Genomic DNA, 14,712 nt, shown 5'->3' on the forward strand with positions numbered 1-14,712 from the left:
TTTTAAAACTGCATTTTTAACTATTTCAAGTGCCAGACAGTAATTGAGATGGGAAAGTAAATTTCAATACAAGTGTCCCTCCACTTTAAGACAGTCTGAATAGGCCAGGCGTGGTGGCTCCCAGAACTTTGGGAGGCCGAGGCAGGCAGATCACGAGGTCAGGAGATCAAGACCATCCTGGCTAACACGGTGAAACGTGAAACCCTGTCTCTACTAAAAAAAATACAAAAAATTAGCCAGGCGCGGTGGAGGGCACCTGTAGTCGCAGCGAATCGGGAGGCTGAGGCAGGAAAATGGCGTGAACCCGGGAGGCGGAGCTTGCAGTGAGATTGTGCCACTGCACTCCAGCCTGGGCGACAGACCGAGACTCCATCTCAAAAAAAAAAAGAAAAGAAAAAGAAAGCCTGGATATGCTACAACATAAGCTTAGGTAAGCAGATAGGTTGTGGAAGTGGTTATTTACATTAAACAATATTTCATTGCAACATTCCATTAAATATTATACTGCCTTGCTATTTTTTTTAAATTACATCATTTGCTCCCTTGCAATGAATTCTCAATTTTTCAGATTTTGTGTTACGTTTGGGAGGTGAAAGTTTAGCCCCTTGATCATTTTAGCATTCCATGTTACAAATATCTCCATAATGGTTTATACTTATAGTTAGTATTCTCCTTCCTTAAAACTCTAAGGTAATAGTACTCTAAGGTATTATTCTACATGAAAGCATTGGCTACAGAGCTCAGCTCTCTTCAACTCCCTTCCTTTTTTCTAAAACCCATAACTAAATCTTCTCTAAAAGTTTTGAGTAAACCACAACTTTTTATTTTCACTCCTTCATATGATCTCCTGACACTGTAAGTACTGAGACTTTAAGAAATTAAATTCAGTATTATTTTTGCAAATGGAGTCATCCCTCAGAAATAGCAGAGAAGAGTTATTCAAAGTTTTTTTGTTTTTTTGTTTTTTTGTTTTTTGAGACAGAGTCTCGCTCTGTTGCCAGGCTGGAGAGCAGTGGTGCAATCTTGGCTCACTGCAACCTCCGCCTCCCAGGTTCAAGCGATTCTCCTGCCTCAGCCTCCCAAGTAGCTGGAACTACAGGCACGCACCATCACATCCAGCTAATTTTTGCATTTTCAGTAGAGACAAGGTTTCACCATGTTGGCCAGGATGGTCACGATCTCTTGACCTCGTGATCCTCCCGCCTCCGCCTCCCAAAGTGCTGGGATTACAGGCATGAGCCACCATGCCTGGCCAGTCTTCATTTTTAAATAAACTCTTTATGTGAGAATACTTTTATTTTAAAAAAGTGATGATACAGAAAGTTCCTATATACCCCACACCCAGTTAGTTTCTCCTTTTGTTGACATCATACATTAGGATAGTACATTTGCTACAACTAATGAGCTGATATTGAAACATTATTATTTCAATAACGCTTGCTTCAGATTTCCTTAGATTTTACCAAGTGCTCTTTTCTGTTGCTGGACCCCACCAGGATCCCATATTACACTTAGTCATCATGTCTCCTTCGGCTCCTCTTGGCAATGGCAGTTTTCACACTTCCTTTGTTTTAATAATTTAAGGAATACTGGTCCAGTATTTTACAGAATGCCCCACAATTTAGTTTTGGATGATGCTGTTCTCAAGATTTAGCAGGTTTTATGAGTGTTGAGGAAAAAACCACAGAGGCGAAGTGCCATTCTTATCCCATCACAACAAGGGCACATACTATCATCATGACTTGTCACTATTGATGTTGACCTTGATCAGCTGGCTGAGGTAGTGTTTGTTTGGTTTTTGCAATGGTACAGTACTCTTCTTTTTCCCTTTTCCAGACTGTAATCTTTGGAAATAAGTCACTATGCACAGCCCACACTTAAGAGGTGGGTAGTTAACCTCCACCTCATTGAAGGGCCAATATCTACATTGATTATTTGGAATCCTGCCCAGTAAATTTGTTTCTTTCACTGCATTTATTCATTCAATCATTTGTTTCTATCAGTGTGAATGCATGGATGCTTTACACGTTGTGTTATAATCCATTACTGCTTATTTATTTTGTTGCTTAAATTGTTCCAGCTTTGGCTATTGGAGCTCTTCCAGTTAGCTCCTATGTCCCTTTGACATACCCCTGCCACCTCCATCACTATGATTTTTATCTTTTTTTTTATGCTTTCTCAAGGCATCACAAGATGATCCAGGCTTCTCTTATATATTTCCTGCTCCAGACATAGATTCAACTTCTAGTTCCTTTTATTGGAGAATGGCATTAGAAACCAAGATCTCAGCCATGCTAGGTAAAAAGCCGTTGTCATTTTTAAATCATCCCATTACTGGGGATATACCCAAAGGATTATAAGTCATGTTGCTATAAAGACACATGCACACGTATGTTTATTGTGGCACTATTCACAATAGCAAAGACTTGGAATCAACCCAAATGTCCATCAGTGATAGACTGGATTAAGAAAATGTGGCACATATACACCATGGAATACTATGCAGCCATAAAAAAGGATGAGTTCGTGTCCTTTGTAGGGACATGGATGCAGCTGGAAACCATCATTCTCAGCAAACTATCACAAGAACAGAAAACCAAATACTGCATGTTCACACTCATAGGTGGGAATTGAACAATGAGATCACTTGGACACAGGAATGGGAACATCACACACCAGGTCCTATTGTGGGGAGGGGGGAGGGATAGCATTAGGAGATATACCTAATGTAAATGACGAGTTAATGGGTACAGCACACCAACATGGCACATGTATACATATGTAAGAAACCTGCACGTTGTGCACACGTGCCCTAGAACTTAAAGTATAATAAAAAAGTTTAAAAAAATAGCAAAAGAAAAACAAATCATTTCTCCTCACTCTGTCCTACATGATGTATTTGCTATTAGATTGAAGGATACTGTATTCATATTGTTGATCTCAAACTTGGTTCTTTAAAGAAAATTACAGTTTAATTTTGGAATTACTTGATTTTAATACTCTTTATTCTACTTTATTTTTAATGACTATGATATTTATTTTTCCTTTTTGGCATATTTTGTTCTTTCTTTTTCTTGCTAAAGGAATTAGAAGTTTAGAGAATGAGGTTCCTAAGGAAAGGAAGGGTGGATTACTTCTCTCCAGGCTCAGCTAGGAGGGGCAGCCTAGTAATTCAGCTAGAAATGGCAGGGTATATCTAAGCCTAGGAGGAGTTTAATATCTACTGTTCTTATTCAACCTTTGTTTAAAAATAATTATGCGATGACCACAGACATATAAGGAACTGGCTGTAGAATGAAGAGGCTGCAACAAAGGAAGAAGAAAATGACACATGAATACCATTATCAAACCAAATAACCACCTTGTATTTTTATGATGTACTCTATACATGAAGGAAGCTGGTTTTCAATGCCAGGAGTTGCTCTTTCATAGACTCGCTGTCAAGCATGCATTCTATCCAAGATCAAGACTTTAAGTGGTTTTTACAACCACATGTATATCCTATAGTAGCCTACAGTTACCAAATTCTCATGCTGCTAGCATTGAGACCACCTCCAAAATTACATAAAGAAAAATTCTAATTAATACATAAATGCATGCCCCCTAGCAATTTGAATAGGTGAGGTTACAATAAATGCTAAAGGGTGATTTCCTTGCACACAACACACACACACACACGCGCACACACACACAGAACAATAACATACTACATCTTTTGATTGCTCTTCCTTCTCTATACTTGCCCTTTTAATTCCTGGACACCAATTCCTCTCACCCTCAACTTAAAAACTCTGAATAACGCTACAGAGCCTCAAACAGAATCTATATAACCACTGACGAATCACAGCCCTAAGGTGACTCAGGAAGACCAAGGCTCACGTAGGGCTACTAGAGTCCTACGGTCTACTAGAGCCATGGGTTTCTACTGATATTGGAAAACAGTTCTGACTTCTGGTCACTTAACACTGCTAAATTGATACCCAGACAAAAAAAAAAAGTTGTTGGCATCTATTAGCTAGATGCTTTTGGAGCTAACTGAGCCAGTCAGAGATGGGCTGGCTTCTGATTGTCCTTCAATCAGAAAGTAGCTGAAGGTTACTCTCTCTATGTACCGCTTTGCCTTTTCTAAAGGATGTGGGTTGGGATTCAAAGGACATGGTCTTCAGTCAATACAGACATTGTAGACAGCAAACACAAATCAATAGAAAAAAATAACTTTTTTATTTACAAAAAAATCCAAATATTGGATGCTGTAAACAAAATTCACAATCTGTTCCCTCTAGCACTGATTTAAACACGTCAGTTTTTAGTCCATTTTCCATCAACTCCTTTTCTGCCTGTGACGCAGCCTATAGTCAAAATATTCCAAAAGAGTGACCGAAGGTGTAGCTTGCTGCAAGAGAACGCCTCAGAGCAGGCAATGATTGTAGAGAGGTTGGAGGGAGAGACAGCCAGCGGGCAGAGCCTCCTCCGTTCTGCAAGACTTTGCAGCAAGTCTCGTTAACTTGACATCTTCCAACTTTGTACTTTACCATTTGCTTTGTTAGAAAGCCATTATTTTAACAAAATATAGCAGAGATTCTTTCTTAGCACTGAAAATGCTATGCTAAAAGAAATTTTAAAGAAAGATTATATTCAAATAGATGCTATATATGAAATTACTTTTTTTGGCTTTTTGGTTTCATCTAACACACTTCATCTTGAACAACAAAAAAAGCTTATGTTTGAACTGACAGCTTTCAACATAATACATTTCATTTACAAAATAGTTCACAATATTTATTTAACAAGCATTGCATTGAAAACAACGTTATGCACAGTGAAGCAACCAACAATAAGCAAACAGAAAGGGGTGGTAAAAACAGTACGTTCACTTTTCATTTCCTTCCTTGGCTTGGATTACAGATATTCTTCCATCCTCGCATTTTTGGAGCTATATTATTAGTCCATCCAATACCAAAGTGAGCAGATACTCGATCCCATTACTGGAAGGGAAATGTCCATCTTGCTGTAGGAGTTCTTGAGGCAGCTGGATTTACTGCAAATTAAGTAAACTTTTTAAAAACGGCATTGTCACAGGCTAAGTGTTCTCTGACATGCCAGGCTGGACAGGTGAGAAGAGCCTCCAAAAGATAAAACTTCTTCCTGGTTTAAAGAAACAGCACACTAGGCCAGATAAACACAAAAGCAAACAAATCACAGGTGCTAATAGGGAGTCGGGCGCTGTTCTTTCCTCTGACCTATACGCACGGCTCTCTCTCACCAGACATTCAAATTTTTAGGCCACACATCCACAAAGAGAGACATATATTTCACTGTGTGTTCAACTACATATGCACAAGACTATAGTACACATAAAATAGAAATAAATTATGTAAGTCTTAACGTAAATGCTGGAAGTTGTCTTGAGTACAGCCTGTTCTATATGAATAGGTGCCAGGTGCTGGCACTTTCAACTAAGCTACCAACCCTGAAGTAAGCAAGAAAAGAACATAAATATTTGAGAAAAGAAATCAAAGTGTATTTCAAATAAGGCTCTTCCATACAAAAATCTGTGTTATAAATTAACAGCAGGTTATTGTTATGGCAGAGCCAGAGACCTCCAGACTCTCTAAAATAGTAAACGACTCATTTGTCAAGAGTTAGGGTGAGAAAGCAGATTACCAGCTGCTCCTGTGTTCACAAGTGCTCCCCTAGCTTGCTTTTAGAAAACTCTGAAACAAGTAAGCAGGCGGAGCTCTGGTTTCTGATAGGTGAGTGCTAGGCTTAATCTGCAAACTGAACAGTATTTCCTGGGAAGTTGCAATTAATTTTTCAAACCCAGGGCTCGAGTGAGGGAGATTGAGCCAAGATGGTAGTAGGAGGAGTTCCTTAGAAAACTGAGTGGCAGTGCAGGGGCTGTTGCAGCTCTGACAGAATTCACAGGGAAGCTGCTACAGCAAACCCATCAGGTTCCCATTAAGGCTTCAAAAATGATGCACAAAAGGCAGTCCAGATGGATTAACCTGGATTAACCTAGCACTAAGCATCTGAGGATCCCTAGATAAACAAACAAACAAATTATACTGCCAACAGGAGGATACTTTTTTCTCCCGTGGTCTCTCTTTAACTGATGATGAAAATCTTCTGATTGGGTCTTCGAGGAATTATCACAGCAAGCAGTCATCCACTAAGGTTGTGGAGATTATGTGGTTGTTTCACTACACAAAGGGAAGGTTCTTATGTGTTAGTTTTGTTTTGTTTTGAACAAATGCATTTTCAGAGACCAGTGTCTAGAGGATCTACTGGCTAGCAGAAAGGGTGGTTTTAGGATTAACTGTCATTGAACTGAAATAGTAATGCCAGTTCATTTCACAAAAGTATAACTGGTATTTTTGTAAGAAAGAAAATAAAGTTGGATTTGATTTAATGGAAAGTGATTTAAAGTACAGTACTAAATATTTAAATGCAGTGTGACAACCAGATCAAAGATGTTTCATACTGACATGATTTATAAAATGTTATATATAATATATATCTCATATATAAATTTTAAGCAATTGTGCAAATATTCTTTAAAAAGGGTCATTTCACATTACTAAATTCTAGTGGTCCAGAAATGCAGAATGCATTCATTAAAATTCATTTAAACATTAGCAAGTAGTGTTCAGATCACCAGAAATTCTTTTTAGCAGTCAGGGATTTAAGTAGCCTATTACTGATCCATGATCCACTAGATTAAACATCATGGAGGAATGCAATTATATTTTTAAAATAAATGGGTTCAAACTGTCAAAATGGCAGTTCAATATAAAAAAGAGTGCTCTGCCCAATATTCTCCCATTTGTGGAATTCTATGGCTCACCAAAGAAAAAAAGAAAAAAAAGAAAAAACATCCCACTAAAACTCTATAATTTCTGCTCTTCCTATGAAATATATTACTTGGTTCCCTCTTTCATTTAATTTTTTTAGATGTGGATGTAATTCATCATTGCAATATGCCCACGTCTCATGTTATCCTGTTGAAAACATAAAAACACACAGTATTTAAACATTTCCTATTTGAGACATTCTAGATCATAGTCAATCTACTGTGTATATATACATATAAAATGTATATATACACACACACATACAATTTATACACACATATACATGTACCTATGATAGTATCAGATCAACAAATGTTAACTTTATACAAGTATTTGCAAGAAAAAATAGGGCATTTTCTCCACCATTCACAAGCTTATATGTTATTTTCTTCTTGAGGCAGTCCCTGATAAAATAAAATAATCATTAAACCATAAAATAATTTTGCCACTTCAAATTTTCGGAAGGCAACAGGCACTTTGATGTATACTGGTGTGTAACAAATATAATATCTCTTCATATATTCTACTATATCTCTTCTAATTGGGTATTTTTATCTGTTAAATCTTTGGTCCTTGAGCACTTTCTTTGCTACAGCTGTTTTTGCTTGCATTTTTACATTTTAAAAATGCGAACTATGCACGCAGCTGGAATTAATGGATTGTGTCATCATAAGTTCTGCTGATTGTTATGAGAACTGCACCAACCTACTACTGTTCATTCGGAGCAAGCCGTTTGTTAGCAAAACAAGATCATTCCACAGAAAGCACTTGCTACAAGCCTCAGACAGTAATCCCAACGTTGGAGTTCCCCTTTTTCCTGTATTGTTACTATTAATATCTGAACTCCTGAACTGATTCACAAGTTGGAGTGAGACCTTTTTTCTTCTGTATTTTCCCTTTTATGAATTCCATCTTAAAAGAAACTTTCCACTTTTTTTTTTTTCCTATGGCAAAGCTATGGGAGCAGATACAGCAAACCCATATTGTCATCAAACATTTTTCTTCTCTTGTTATATGAGGAGAACCTGGTTGGTTTTACTGACAGGTCTCTCTTTTTTTGCAAGATAGAATCCAATTGGGTAGGAGAATAAGGGGAGGACTAGGGAAAAGGATCCTTTCAAGATCATGCTCCCACATCTATTAAAAGATACATAAGCTTTGCCAGACTTAAAACCAGGAGCATATCATCATTGCACAAAACACATCCCTAATAAGGGCTGGATCACTCTTTTTTTTTTTTCTTTCTTTTTTTTTTTTTTTCTCTACTGTCTTGTCTGAAATGGCTTCCCCATAGGACATTTTTAAATGATTCTTAATTGCAGGGTAGCCAAGTGGAGTAGGTCTGTTGCTGGCACGTGAATACTGGCTGAACCTGTGCAATGTAGTAATTGCTAAAGTTGGCATCTGCTACATAGGGGGCTGGCTGGTAATAGCAAGTGACATTAGCCACATTAGGAATGACATTTTGGTCAGCTAACACCCGGATAGCCAGCATGGTGATAAGGTTTAAAGTCTGTCTTCTTTCATGTCCCATCAGGCACACCGTGCTCTCATTCACCACTCCATGAAGGGTCATGAGATATTCATACTTGCGGTCTTCCAATCCCACAAAGTGGTTCTGCAAATAGGACTCCAGTTTTCTCTGCTGCTCTCCAATGTCTGAGAAGTCGATGAAAAACCTGGAACACATATACCTCTGAAGGGTCTTGATCTCATCAGAGGCGGGCCTAAAGCCCCTCACCAAGAGGTTGCAGTACTTAAGTAGGCCTCCCCCTCGGATTTCCTCTGGGTTCCTGGTGGCAATTATCTTGTTACAAAGGTGATCAAAGGCTTCCTGGAAATCGCCATAGACGCTCTCCCCAATTATTGTGGGGTGAAATGTCTCAGTCATTGGGTTCTCTGAACATTCGTAAAAGAGCAGAAGAGAGTCTAATTTGATTTGAAAAGAATCTACACTGAATTCAAACTGCCTCCGGAGGGAATCCACAAATTTCAGTTCCACATTTTTGCCACTGTTGTTTGACAGGGATATAAGACTCCATCGGTCAGAGTCATTGCACACTTTAACCATTTTCTGCACATAAGCTTCCTACAATTTAAAAGATAAAACAAAATGAGCAAACCTAGAAAATAATAAATAAATAATAAATAAATAAATACATCCTCTTCACAGCTGAGAATTATTTTGCTCTTTCCCTTTTGTTTTGTCAAGTTTCAGCCAAACACTACCTACAGGCTTAAACGTTCTTCTGAAAATAGAAAAAAAAAAAAAAAATACTTTTAACGAGTAGTTTTACTGTCTGGGAAAGGGACTAGAGGTAATAGTTTGAGGCTTTTGGCAGACGTAACACAGTAGTAAGAGGTTCTGTTGTCATGTCTGACTTTTTAAGTGTTACTTTTTGAAAATGGTCTAATAGGCACAATATTCACACAGATCCAAACAACATTCAAAAGACTCGGAAGGGCATTCAGCGGTAGGTTAGTCAGCCTCACCCTTGTTCCAAGCCACCCAATTCCTCTCCTCTCCGCCTGCGGCAATCAATGTTATCAGTATCTTGTGTCCCTCCAGGGGCACTCTGCAGTTACAATCAAATATATAAACTAAATTATGACATTCTGGGACCCTGCCACCTCAGACAATTTTAACTAATCATAAAAAACCCGTCTTGAACTAAAGTAGAGGGTAGGGAGGGGGTGCCACTATACCCTTAACATATGAACCAGCACGGAGAACCACCAGACAGACCTTTAACACGGAGTCAACTGAATGCCGCTGTGAAATCTATTCACCTTTTCCAGTACAAGAAAAAACTCATTGACTCACTTCTGCTTCAGGCTGTCATTTTCCCAAAGACTAGATCATACAATGTCTCAAAAAATTATTTACATTATTTCATTCTGCCAAGTATCAGAATCTACTCTGGACAAGACTCCAACAGGGAAAGCCAAGAGTTAAAATATAAGAAGAAAGAAGAGAAGGGAGGGCAGGGGAGACCTGGGAGAAGAGTTGCAGCGCCAAAGCATCAAGTAAACGGAAACACACAACACCGTCCACGCACGTCAGTTTACTCATTTTAAAAATCAAAAATCAAAGAAATACGCGCGCCCAAACTCGTGATGGCCACAGATTCATGGCATGTAACCGACGCCCCTCTGCCCGCTCCCCATAACACCCGGTCCAGTCTGGGTCAGGGCCCAAGTGCATCTCGGGTGGTGTTACCTTGAGCGTGAGTGGTGTGATCTTCTCTTTGTTCACCCCCTCGGGTAAGAAGTCCAACAGGCAGTCCAGCACGACGTCCTTCACAGTCTGAAACTCCCCTTCCCCGCGCAGGTCGGCGCAGAAGATGAGGTCCAGGTCCTTGTAGCCCAGGCCGCTGTCCTGGTGCAGGACGTGGCTGGCGGCCGAGCCGTTGAGGCGCACGTCGCGGACGCCGATGCGCTTCTCGGCCAGGCGCCGCCGCACCACCTTCACGATCAGGCTCGGCTGCAGCTCGAGCGTGGGGAAGTTGCCGCGCCCGTGGATCGGAATGGTCTCGCTCAGGATGCCGTCCAGCCGCTGCACTTGCTCCCAGTTCAGCACATTGCAGTGCGCCGTGGGGCTTTCGCAATAGTCCAAGCAGTGCCCACCGAAGCTGCCGCCGCCGCCGAAGTCGCCGCCGCCGAAGTCGCCGCCGCCGAAGTCGCCGCCGCCGAAGTCGCCGCCGCCGAAGTCGCCGCCTAGGGGGATGTAGGGGCCGCAGGCCAGCTCGTCCTCGGCCATGGCAAAGTACCCTTCGCCCTCCGCCATGTAGTGCCCGCCGAGCGCCACTTGGCCCTGGTCAGTCCTAAAAGGAAAGGGAAAGGAGCGCGGTGAGGACGCGCGGCGGCGGAGGGCAGAGGCCAACCAGGAAAAGAGCGCCCCCTCCCCCGATAGTTCCCTGGCCCCGGGCCTCCTCGGAGACTCTACCTCCCCCGGCCCTTACAGTCCCCAGCCGCGCACCGCCCCCCGCAGAGCAGCCCCGCACCAAAAATATCTCTGATGCATCTGGAAAGCGCAAGCGAGAGTCCCGTCTGTGTCACCTGGAGGCGGCCGCCCCTTCTAGGAGCGAAGCGAGCGAGAGAGAAACCGCGAGGCGGCAACACTTCCAGGAGCTGCGAGTGCGCTCCGACAGCGACTAGCGACTTCGTCTTTCCCAGACCCCTGCCGCCTGCGCTCACCACTCCCTCCCCGCGCCCCCTCCCGCGCCGCTGCCACCCCAGCTGCGGTGGTCCTGAAGGTGGCGGCTCTTGCTGCCCCACACGCTCGTGTCTCTGGAGCTTTAGCAGTTGTGCGGGGAAAATGTCTTCAGTACTTTTTTTATACTGGGCTTCTCTGCGCTTCCGGGGCCCGGAGCGGCACGCTCGCCACACCCTCCTCATCTGCATAGGGCGCCGCCCCCTGCCCGCCCCCTCCCGCAGGGCACGCAGCGGACTAGCCCAGCAGCTGGTGCTGGACGACGGCCGGTGAGCGCGAGGCGCTGGGCTGTATGTGCCGATACTGTGCGCGCCGGTAGATTCGTATATTTATACATACATTTATGTACGCCCCCTCCCACAAATCTCTTTTCATTTTCCCCAGGAGGAGACACTTAAAATGCCCCAGGAATCATAACTGATCATCAAAACCAGATCGCGACTAAAATCCTGCAATTGCAGAAACTTCCCAAAATTCTCGCGGATACAGCCCTTCATGAGATTCCCACTGTTGGCCTCCGGAGGTTCCTCACTACTGCTCTTTTAAACCTCGGTGTCTAGACCATTTACTCCATTGATAAACCTGGTCCAAGCGTGGACTCATGAGTTCACTCGTGCACGCAAATCAGTCACGGCGCGTGAGTGGGAAGGGCTTGTTGATAACTGGGTTTCGATTCTCGAAACCTCGGGAAGCACGCCGGGGAGCTCCGGGCCAGCCGGAGAAGGCGCGGGGGCGGCACCACGGGCCTCGGGCGTGTGCGGCTCTTGCGCACGAGTGGCTCCAAGGGGCCGGTGTGTCGCGGGGGCCAGGGTGCGTCACGGAGCAGACGCGGGCGAGCAACCAATCGCCGAGGACTGGGCGGGCCCAGTGCCCCGCGGACAGCGCGCCCCGGGAGTGAGTGCTGCCTCCGAGTCCAGGGGAAGGGCCGCTAGGTGTCGGGTGCCTTTGCTGCGAGTTCTCAGTTCTCGCACAGAAAATTGGCAGCCAAGCGCGTTCCTCGCGTCCCACTAAGGTTTGGCCATTTTAAGTGCATCATAGTGTAGTGGAATACGATTTGGTTTCCCACGAGATGTAAAATAGGAGTTTCAAGAATAAAATGAATTCTCCCATCCAGTTTCGGTGAATTCGGCAGAGCTAATTCTCCCCACGCTCACTCGCGCCGCCCACCGCTGTCTTTGCTAGAAACTGTGGCCCTCTCTTCGGCAGCTCTCTGCCTCCATCAACTATGCCAGAGCAGCTTTCCCAGCGCCTAGACGCTGCTGGGGACTGAGGTGGGGCAGAGGGGAGAATGACCGGGTCACAGAATACTCCCCAAACCCTGCTCAGCCCTGCCCGCCCAGACTGGGAGGACGAACAGCCCGCACCTCCTAACGGGGGCAGCCCCGGCCTAGTCGCCCAAGCTGCGCCGCTCGGGGGTGAGGGGTAGGGTGCGGGGGTGTCACCCGTGGAGCATCCAGCTGCGTGACAACGCCGCCCCCTGCCGGTACCCTGCCGAGCTGCGTCCCAAAATGGAGAAACCCGACTGGCTCCGTGGCAGAGGCCGTCCCCTCAGCGCTGCGCCTAAGCACTGAGGTGCGCCTGGGGACTCTAGGACAACTACCCTGTCCGCATAGGGCCATCGCTGCCTTCAGAGCACACCCATGTGTTCCTCGGACCAGCCATCGGCGCATGAATCTATCTTAACCAGGCGTTTTATACATATATATGTATATGCATATTCTTGTGTGAGCATGTGTATAGAGAGAGCATTTAGTGACCTCTTAGTGCCAGTCAACAAGCTAAGTGCTGAAGATTTAAGAATGACTACATTTCACATAATCCAGAGGGCATAGCACCCAGGTGCATAATTATGGTTCAGTTGCATATGTATTATGAGAGAAGTATATTCTGACGAAATCGCGTGGCGGGCTAACGACATAGGAGACGGAGAGACACCCGAGAAGGTGTCATTTGGACTGGTTCTTGAAAGAATGGATGTTCCTTCAGTAGTCGGGGAAAGAGGAGAAGAGCGTTATCTACAAAGGGAAGCGTATAGAGTTGGGGAATGTTTGAGAAAAGATATGTGCACTCCCCGTGATTAATAAATGAGATTGGTAGTGCCTTGAGATAAGGTTTGAGTACCAGGAACTTATTGAACTTATTGTCTGGGCTATAACCCGTTTAGCTCCTTAACATAATACCTAATTTAATCTTCAAGAAGAAGGTATTTCCATCTCCTAGGGATCTAGAAACAGAGGAATCCAAGAAATTCAGAAACATTCCCAAGTTCCACAACTAATAAGTGGTGGGGTCAGGCCTTTAACCCAACCCATTTGGCTGTGAATGCTGTTTAGTGGTCATTACGGGGTAGCGAGTGGTCTGTAGCTTACCAGTACCTTCTATTGGAAGACAAGACAAGCACAAATAGCAAGGATTTAAGGAAGAAAGAATGAAGGGGAGGGGAGGGGGAAAAGAAGAAAAGAAAATGGAGGAAGGGAGGGGAAGGGAAGGGAGAAAGAAAAGAGAAATGAAAAAAGAGAGAGAAAAGAGAAGAGAAAAGAAGAGAAGAGAAAAGAAAAAAAAAAAAAAACGCTGTTAAAAATGTTTCCTTCAAAGGCCGGTATGAATTCTGCCCCTTTTTAAAACAAAGCCAATGTTAGACACACTGCACTTGAAAAATCAAGGCTGTGTGTGTGTGTGTGTAGCTCTATTACAATTATTTTTTACTTTATTTTTACCCGTGCTCCAAAAACTAAAAATAAAGAAGACTCTTAGAGCTGATGGACATCTGCCTATGCATACCCAGGATTTCGTTCTATAGCACTAAAGGAATCTGCATTTTGGCAAGCTATCAGGGTGATCCTGACACAAGGACCCAGCCACACTTTGCACTGCACTGACAACAGCTACCATACTACAGTTCTCTAAGTGGGAACCCTCCCCCAAGCAAAGGCTGATCCCATGGTCATTCCCAGAAATGGAGGGCACAACTGAGAGGTGGAAGTACAGCATGAAGCTGGACTTGCGGGGCCTGCTTATGTGCTGTATGCTGGGGAGAAGATAATCCCAGCAGCAGTGTGCCAAGACCGTCTCTCCCCCAAGCATCCAATGCTTTGTGGCTGACACTTCCTTAAACCTTTAACAAAACATTCCCCCTTTCCCAACCATAATCCAGACCTTACTGCCTCCTGCACTAGGACATCTGGGATATCTTACTTTTGGCAATGCTTTTGTGGGCAATTTAATCTTTGACTGGATTAATATGTGCCTGATACATAGTGGCCAATCATTACATATTGTTGAATGAAAGCATATGTTGTTCATTGTCCCACTTCTTCCTGTCTTCAAACTGAAATAATATTTACATTCTAGGAAAAAATATCCATCCTTACATAAAATTGCAGATTCTGCAATTGAAACCATTAATTTTTTTCTAGATAGCCAAAATAATTATCAAATGAGTACGTCTATACTTTCCAAATACATTCACAACTAAGATATTTCTCAACACAGTTACTCTTAGATTAAATTTAGATGCAAAGTTGCTAAATTTTTCCCCCAGGCTTTAGCTTCTGAACCTGTTTGGTAAATTATTTACTTTTTCCTACTTAAAAGGAAAAAAACAAAAAGCTATGGCAATATGAAGCTCTTAGTTGATAAAGTTAAGAA

At 43.2% G+C, this 14,712-nt stretch overlaps 1 protein-coding gene across 2 annotated transcripts; it reads right to left on the reverse strand.

Moving 5' to 3' along the window:
• Positions 1-4,198: 4,198 nt before the first annotated feature.
• Positions 4,199-11,369, reverse strand: TENT5A (terminal nucleotidyltransferase 5A). 2 transcript variants are annotated; one of them, XM_050788886.1, is made up of 3 exons: positions 10,856-11,369; positions 10,072-10,675; positions 4,199-8,940 (listed from the first exon to the last, which is right to left on the reverse strand). In XM_050788886.1, the coding sequence occupies exons 1-3, from the start codon at positions 10,873-10,875 to the stop codon at positions 8,164-8,166; spliced, it is 1,401 nt and encodes a 466-aa protein (XP_050644843.1). In that variant the 5' UTR covers positions 10,876-11,369; the 3' UTR covers positions 4,199-8,163. The 2 variants fall into 2 exon arrangements, with proteins under 2 accessions (XP_050644843.1, XP_050644844.1); XM_050788887.1 differs by having other exon boundaries at positions 10,911-11,001.
• Between the last annotated feature and the right edge of the window lie 3,343 nt (positions 11,370-14,712).

The sequence above is a fragment of the Macaca thibetana genome, chromosome 4 (genome assembly GCF_024542745.1).
Source record: "Macaca thibetana thibetana isolate TM-01 chromosome 4, ASM2454274v1, whole genome shotgun sequence".
Taxonomy (NCBI): domain Eukaryota; kingdom Metazoa; phylum Chordata; class Mammalia; order Primates; family Cercopithecidae; genus Macaca; species Macaca thibetana.